General features: G+C 58.5%; 1 protein-coding gene across 1 annotated transcript; it reads right to left on the minus strand.

Moving 5' to 3' along the window:
- Positions 1 to 10: 10 nt before the first annotated feature.
- LOC107152885 (olfactory receptor 226-like) lies at positions 11 to 3131 on the minus strand. Its single transcript, XM_015498413.2, has one exon. It carries the CDS (start codon positions 3098 to 3100, stop codon positions 2144 to 2146), a length of 957 nt encoding a protein of 318 aa, XP_015353899.1. The 5' UTR covers positions 3101 to 3131; the 3' UTR covers positions 11 to 2143.
- Between the last annotated feature and the right edge of the window lie 5190 nt (positions 3132 to 8321).

Consider the following 8321-nt stretch of genomic DNA (forward strand, 5'->3'; position numbering starts at 1 on the left):
CACTGTGTGTCCTATGCTCCCATGCCCTGTGCCTGGAGACCTCAATGTGTGCAGGACCTGTGTCCCTAGGCCCCATCCCTGGCAGACCTCAATGCAGGCACAGGGCTTCAGCTTCCAGTGATCATGCCAGGCTGTGGCCACCTGGTTAGCTGGTCTGTATAGTGTAGCAACTAGGGCTGGCACTTGACATGTAATTTACTAATGAAAAGGTGCATGAGTGGAACATTTTTTTTTCTGTTTTGGTGATTGGATTGAAATCAGTGCACTCTACCACTGAGCCACATCCTCAGCCCTTTTTATTTTTTATTTTGAGACAGGGTTTTCTATGTTCCCTGGGGCTGATCTTGAAATCCTCCTGCTTCAGCCATCTGAGTCACAGGATGACAGACATGTGCCACCCTGCCAGCTCCATTCTACTTTTTTAACAGATAGATTTACAGAAGTTTGATTTGGAAGTCCATCCATTTGGAAGAGAGAAGTGCTCATGATTTCTGAGTTAAGGCACCTCTCTTGGAACATTTGCTCCATTGTCAGGCTGCAGGGCCAGGCCCCCTCTGCTGGGCACATGGGGCACTGCTCTGGGTCTCTCCTGATGCAGATGCAGAGGGGGCCCCTCAGGTCCAGCAGTGCCCGGAAGGAAGCCCTCAGGTGGTCTTGCCCAGAGTCCTGGCTGGAGTGCTTGGTTTGTTTGCCTTTGTTCCTCTCTGCTCACATCTCCCCTGTTGACAAAAAGTACCCAGAGAGACCCTGAAGCCGCACACCGCCCCTGGAACAGCTGGGACGCCCTGGTGCATGTCCCTGCACCCCAGGCACATGTCTTGTGAGCCTTCTGCTTCGGTTGGGTCCATGGTTTGCATGCTTAGGTCGGCTGTTGGTCATCAAGGGGCCCATTCCACATAACCAAGCACAGACTTGAGTGTCCAAGGAGGGCCCCTCCCTCTGCTGTGTGTGCTGTGAGGGTCCTGAGCGCAGCACAGGACTGCCCAGTGTCCTTTGTAAGGTGGATGCTCTGAAGTTTTGCCAGCACAGCTGGAATTGTCTTCTGAACCCACATAGGCCTGGTGGCTTCTGACCACATGCAGTGTCTCTGGCTCTGGCTGGGGCGAGGGTGGCCCTGGTCCTTGTGGAACCTGATTGCATGATGACATGGCTCTCACACAGCCCTCAAGCACTGGGAGGGGATCTGGAGTGTGGGCCTGATGTTGCTGCCAGAGCCTTCCTCTCGAGCCCTGAGGAGGAGCAGATGGAGGCTCCTCCAGGAGACGGAGGGTCTGGGTTCCCCAGTCAGCCCTTTGAGCTGGGCCCAAGGTTGGCATGGGCACTGATGGTGGGTCTTGGCTGGGCTTAGGGCCCTCCGCAGATACCCACCCTTGAGTGGCTTTGAAGCATCTTTGATAGGGGACTGCTTAGGCCTCCAGGGGCTCCTCCTCTGTGCTGGTGGACAGCATGGGACGGGGGTAGGACAGGGACTGGAGAGTTGGGCTCTGGGTATAGACCTTGGGGAGGACCTCCCAGCTCTGGCCAGTGTCCAGAGGGCTGGGTTCCAGGTACCATTTTCTGTCCCAGACTCCTTTCTTCCTCTGGCTCCTAACAGCTGGATGTGTGCCATGGACAGGTCAGTCCCAGGTGGGTACTGGGTGGCTGAGCAGCTGCCATTGCTTGGTCATCCCTGTCCCACCTCCTCTGCCCTGCCCTGCTCTGAGCAGTGTGTTGCCTTCCTCAGATGTCCTCTCAAAGACCATCATGAGGCCCCAGAGGCCTGGTTGGAGGGCTGGAGGGGACCACACAGCACAGGCCCCAGGGTCTGGGTCAGTGGGGTGGGGACGGGCCTGGCACTGTCTGCTGCACTCCCTGTGCAGGGTGTGCAGCCAGAAGATCTGTGCACTGAGGTTCCCACCTGCAACTTGGGGTTCCCTCCCCCCTTGGTGGGAAGGGGCTGTGATGTGTGTTGAACACTGCCCTTGTGGGGCCCCTGGAGGGTCAGTGAGGGCTCCTGGGGTGCCTTCTGGGCATGGTGGAGGTAAAACACATGGGGGCAGCCAGGACACAGGCCAGGGCATGAGGAGGTGCCCATACCCCTGCAGCCCCCACTGGCCCTGCTGTCTGCAGGGGCTGGGATCAAATGAAGGTGACGTGGGCCTGCCTAGGAGGGGTTCCCCAGGGCCTGGGTTGCCCTCTGCACCACCCTGCGCAGTGCCCACTTGACCTCCTGGTTCCGCAGGCAGTAGATGACTGGGTTGAGCAAAGGTGTGAGCACAGTGTACACCACGGACACCAGTTTGTTGTAGTCGAAGGAGTAGATGGCACGTGGCCTGGCGTAGATAAAGAGGGAGGCTGAGTAGAAGATGACCACTACGGCCAGGTGTGAGCTGCAGGTGGAGAAGGCCTTCTGCCGGCCGCCGGAGGACGGGGTGCGCAGCACTGCACCCAGGATGGCCGAGTAGGAGAAGATGGTGAGCAGTAGTGGCCCCAGCAGGATGAGCAGAGCCAAGAGGAAGTCCACCAGCTCTGCCGCTGACATGTCAGAGCAGGCAAGGTTTAGCAGCGGGGACACATCACAGAAGAAGTGGTTCATGACGTTGGGGCCGCAGAAGCCCAGCCGGGAGATGAAGAAGACCTTCCCCAGGGAGATGGTGAAGCCTGAGAGCCAGGAGCCTGCGGCCAGGAGGCTGCAGAGGCTAGGGCTCATGACGGCTGGGTAGCGCAGGGGGTTGCAGACGGCCACGTACCGGTCGTAGGCCATGACGCCCAGGAGTGTGCACTCAGTGCAGGCCAGTGCCAGGAAGAAGTACAGCTGCGCCATGCAGCCCGTGAAGGAGATGCGCCGGAACTCCGGTGCAGCCAGGCTGAACAGCATCTTGGGCACGGTGACAGAGATGTACCACACCTCCAGGAAGGACAGGTTGCTGAGAAAGAGGTACATGGGCTTGTGCAGCATGGGGCTGGTGCTGATCACGGCGATGATGACCAGGTTCTCCATGACAGTCAGCACGTAGGCCAGCAGGAACAGCAGCAGGAGGCACAGACGGAGCCCCACAGGGCCTGTGAAGCCCACCAGGATGAACTCCACCACCTCTGAGTGGTTGTCCCTTGCAGACATGGTGCCTACTGCCTCACCTGGGGGAGCAGAGATGGAGGGTAAGGGGCTAGGAGTGGTAAGAGGTTGAGCTCCCCTTGGGTGGGAGAAAGACTCATCCTTGGTGTGCTCCAAGACTGCCCAAGCTCACCCTGGGCTCTGGGCCTGTTTCCTGCTGGACCGTGGAGGCCAACAGCCACCTAGCACAGACAGCAGACAAGCGTCCAGGTACTGAGAGAATGCCTGGCTGCAAGAACTTGCAAAAACAGTTGAACAACTGCACAGACCCGCCCTCCCCGCCCCTGCCCCAGTTTCACCCCACCCCAGTCTGGCCCTGTTCCCCCTCCACATACCGCTCACACCCACTGCCCGTGGGGTGGGGAGATACCTTGGCTGGGGTCATCCCAGGCCCAGGGGCTGGTGGGCAGGGGTGTCAGAATCAGGAAGGAGGACCTTGGGCTGTCTCAACACTATCAGGCAGACCCCAGGAAAGGTGGCAAGGAAGGAGGCCTGGGGACGGCAGAGGAGTCGTGGGTTCAGTGGGCAGGTGAGTGGCACTGGGCGAGATGGTAAGGGCTAGGGCCTACCCAGAGTCCTCGTCTGCATGAAGCAAGGTGGGGCTCTGCAGAAGCTCCCCAGGGATTAAGAGGGTCCAACCCCACCCCCAGTGCTGCTGGCACCATAGGCTCCGCAGAGGGAGGTTGACCTTAAAGGAGTGGAGCCCAGAGCAGAGGTTGCCCCTTGCCCCCATTGTGGAGGGAGCCTTCTCCCCAGCCAGGTCTTCCCAGACATGGCTGAGCTGCCCAGCTCAAAGTCAATCTGCCCTGTGGAGCGGGCTTGGGTTTTGCTGCTTACCTGGCGTCCTCAAGCCTAACCTCAAAGCAAAGCTCAGCAGTTTGCTGCACAAGCTGGTGTTTCCTGAACACACCTGGGCAGGCACAGTTGAGGAAACTCCAGACTTCTCCACCCTGTACTATCTGTCCTGCCCTCAGCTGAGGTGGCTGGTGACCAACACAGAAGGCAGTGTCCACCGGCTCCACAGCTGTCCAGGAGTCCCAGGCTTCTCCTGTCTTAGGCTGTAGGGGCCTCGGATGCTGGTCAGTGAGCAGAGGAATCAATGGGTGCCTGCTCTGTGCTCCCTGGCCCCAGCAGCAACTTAGACCAAGATCCCTGTAGGGCAGCCCTCCCGTTTGGTGCCCATCCCGTCCCTGCTGTTGGCTGCCCCGATGCCCCCTCTCCCTCTCCAGGCCCTGTGTGTCTCCTACCCCCAACCCCAGCATGCTGCTTGGGGCCTGGGAAGACCTACAGGAAAGGACTAGAGAGGCAGCAGGGCTCTGGGCATGGGCTCTGGGACAGCAGCTGGGTCAAATTTCTCCCTGTCCTTAGCCTGTGATCATGGATAGAACAATCTATGGCCATGATGAGAGTCATGGCAGGACTCCACTTGGCTACAGGGACAGGCCACAGCAGGCTGCCCCAGCTGCTCACAGGGTCAGAGGGCAGGCTGTAAGGACAGGGCAGCCTACAGGTGGCATTTCTTCTGCCCCATGGAGTGGGAGCAGTCTGGAAGCTCTGCAGGTGCCAGGCCCTGGGCGGACACCGCAGGATGTGCCCACTCTGAGCACCTGGGGACCGTTAGGAATGCACTGCAGCAAGAGGTCTGGTTAGGCCTGAGTAAGGTCAGCCCTGGTGTGCCGAGGCCTCCCTTTGTGCAGCCAGATCCTATGCTGCTCTCTCTGAGTGGCCTGTCTAGGAGCTGGGCTGGGAAAATGAGGCCTGGGCATTGACATGGCTCTTGTGGCTCATGACAACCCGCTTCCACTCAGATCTGCCACCTGTCAGCTGAGGGCTTGGGACAAATACCTGCCTCCCCCAGTCGTCTCTGAAGGATGGATCTGACAGAACTGTGGTTAGGGAAGCAGCAGCAAGTTGGCTCTCCTCATGCAAACTTGTGGACACAAACCAGAAGGTCCTGGCACTGCTGCCGAGGGACCACGGACTGCCGGTGACCCCAGAGCGGCTGGGTCTGGTCCAGGGGAGTGTCACATCCTAAACTTGGAGACCCTGGAGACAAGCTCCAAGATACTCACACGCAGTACACACACTGCACAAACCCCCAATATGCTCACCCAACATATGCACCCCAAACTCAACACAGGTGTCAAATAACCCCATTCCCCACACTCAGATTCACTCACAGTGTAGCCAGGTGCCCACATAAGCATCATGCCCACATCCAGGCCACACACACATGCCCTTGGCACAAGCCTCATGCAGGCAGCAGGCTCCTGCTGGGTAGACAAACAAGCTCCCCAAACCCAACCAGCCTGGGCACATGCGGGTGTCCCTAGACCCTGGTGCACAGGAGATACACACTGAGTTCAGCCTCTGGAGCCCCCGCTCTTCCACAGAAGCAGGTAGGAAGATGCAGCCCTGGAACAGGGATAACCATGAAGCCACAGACGCATCGACCTCTATGCTGACACCCGCCCAAGAGAAACATGCTTGCCAGCAGACCCCTACAGGCTCCCTGCCAGCAAAGCCACAGCACAGGCACACATGGGCGTGCTCAGGAGCATTGAGGTACATAGGAATGAGCAGGCTCACACAGGTATAGACACCTGTACAGGTGTGCAAACAGGTGAGCACACAGATGTACACTCAGACATACTTGGGCACATATGCAGGCATACACAGGTGCATACAAAAGCATATGGGCACACGCAGGTTCATGCAGGTGCACACAGTGCATGCAAATGCACACAGGTACATGCAGGTGCATGCACAGGTGCATACACAGATACACACATAGACACATGCAAGTGTGTACAGGTGCACATAGGTGCATACACAGATGTGCCCACAGGCACTTGAAGGTGCATAAACAGGTGCAAACACAAGTGTACATACAGTCTCATGCAAGCACACACAGGTGTGCACACAAGCACACTCATGACACAAGCACTAGAACCCCTCATGTCTCACCTGTGCAGAGGCTGGTGAGGTTTTAGACGCGGATCTGGGTTTGAGCCCACCTGTGCCCCACTAGCTCTGCTCTGCCTGCCAGCTCACTTCTATACTGTGAAGGGACTGGGGCTTAACTGTCCTTCCCGGGCTTTCCTTTCCATGCTGCTTGATGGTTAGGGACCCAGCAGACTTGCTTCCTCACCTTGACCTTGAGGACCTAGGGACTCAGTGTGAGAAGTGGTAGTGGTGGTTCTGAGGGAGTGAGGACCAGGGCCAGGCAAGGCTGACCAGGGGCCAACCACAGAGGACCTCTCACTCTCACTGAAGCCATCTGGATCTCCCCAGTCCACAGGAATCCCCAGAAAATGAGGAAAGTGGTGTTTGCTCTTGGACGTAGCACAGTCTACCTGTGACCATCAGAGTCTGTTCCAAAAAGATCAGAGTTTGGGGAGTGCAGACCTAGAGGTGACTCCCCTCAAAATAAAAGAGACTTGTCTGTGTCAGATGAGAATGGATGGCGGAGACTGAAGCAGGTGCCTCTTCCTGTGTTCTGCTGCTCCACACGTTGGGACTGGTACAAGAGTTCCTGTGCTGGGCAGGCCTGCAAACACTGTCCTCAGCCTGGAGAGGGCAGCCAGGCTGCCCCCCTCAGCCAGAGTGTGCCTCCAAAGAATAAGCTGGCTGTGTACATGAAAGCCCTCCTTTGCCCTGGCACAATCCCTTCCTCCAAGAACTCACAGGAGAGAGAAGCTGACTAGGCGGGGCTGGAGCTTGTGAAGGGAGTGGAGGCCACTCCTTACGCAATCCCCAGGTGACACATGGAAGGTCCTTCTTCCCTCTTCCCCTTCCCCTGTGACCATGTCTATTAGATTGGCTAGATCAGGGCAGATGGACACCTGCTCCCAATACTCCTGTCCTTGCAGGACACAGCAGGTGTGGGGGGCATGCTGTGGGCCCCATCAGTCCTCTCATCCCCAGCAGGGGCCTGAGGAACAAACCCTTGGGTCCCTGGGCCCCCTGCCTACCCAGGCCCAGAGGACTTATGCCTGCTTGCTCAGAGCAGTCCCACCTCATCCTCACCCTCCTATCCCTCCTTTCACTTTGAGGGACACGGGATGGGTTGAACTGTGAAGCAGGTGCAGGTGCCAGGACTCTCTGTCCTAGGCACTGAGACTGCAGGAGGACCACAGCCCCTGGCTCTGTCCTTTTTTGCTGACCGTCTGCTGGAAGCCCAGGGCATCCAGGGTTAGCAGATGCCCCCTCTGAGTGCTCCCACTGGGTGGGCCCGGACTGATGCTCTGGGCTGGGGTGGTCCTTGGGTCGGGGAGAAAGGGTAGTTGGAGGTGAGGGAAAGGTGCAAGGGCCTAATGGGGATTCAGCTCCAAGTTGTGGCTGGTGGCCAGGACTGCTGACCAGTCCCTTGGCAGTGGGCAAGGAACTTGCAGTGCACAGAGCTGAACTGGGTGCTGCAGCCCAGACCTTGGGGACACCTGGGGCCAGCACAGTGGCTTTACGATGTCCTGCTCCAGAATTACCTGACAAGTGCCAGTCACTCATCACTCCTCGGCCATGTCTGGGGGCTCCTCCTTGGTTGGGGTGGATACTGAACCCTGCCATGACCCCAGCTCTGCAGGGGCTCAGGTGTGGGAGGAGACACAGTGGGCTCATGAAGGGCAGCTCTGTGGCACGTGAGGGGCAGACCCCAGGCAGAGGTGCAGAGGGGCCTGCGAGCACCACACCCACCGCTCTCCCACTGAGCTTCGGCCCCTTCTCAGAAGCAAGCCGCAGGGCAGGGTTGGACTTCCTGCTACACACCTCCTGGGCCTCCTCCAGCTGTGCTTTGCTCTGGGCTGTCCCCAACACCCAAGGAGGCTTCCTCTGGCCTCCACCCTCTTTCTCTCCTGGCTTCTGAAGTCAGTGAGGAAATGAATCTAGTCTCCTCTCCCATGAACTAAAGGCTGGGAGGCCCTGGTCTGTGCTGCCTTCTCCCTGTCTCCCTCTGCCCTGTGTCCTGTCCACATTCACAGGCCCACTCAACGCCACCACAGGGACCCCTCTTCCCCCAGGAAGCAGGAACTGGCCTGCCTTCTGCTGCTGCCCATGTCCCCTTGGGCCATGCTCTGAGAAGTCCCCATGGGGGCAGTCAGATAGGAGCAGCACCTCTGCCTCCAGCTCCTGTGTCGTGAGGGCTGCTCCTGTGGACCCCGCTGCCGCAGTCCGGCTGCAGCAAAATAACCGGGGGGGGGGGGTTTCACATTTCGTAGTCGGATCAGCAGTG

Source organism: Marmota marmota, unplaced genomic scaffold (assembly GCF_001458135.2).
Source record: "Marmota marmota marmota unplaced genomic scaffold, marMar, whole genome shotgun sequence".
Taxonomy (NCBI): Eukaryota; Metazoa; Chordata; class Mammalia; order Rodentia; family Sciuridae; genus Marmota; species Marmota marmota.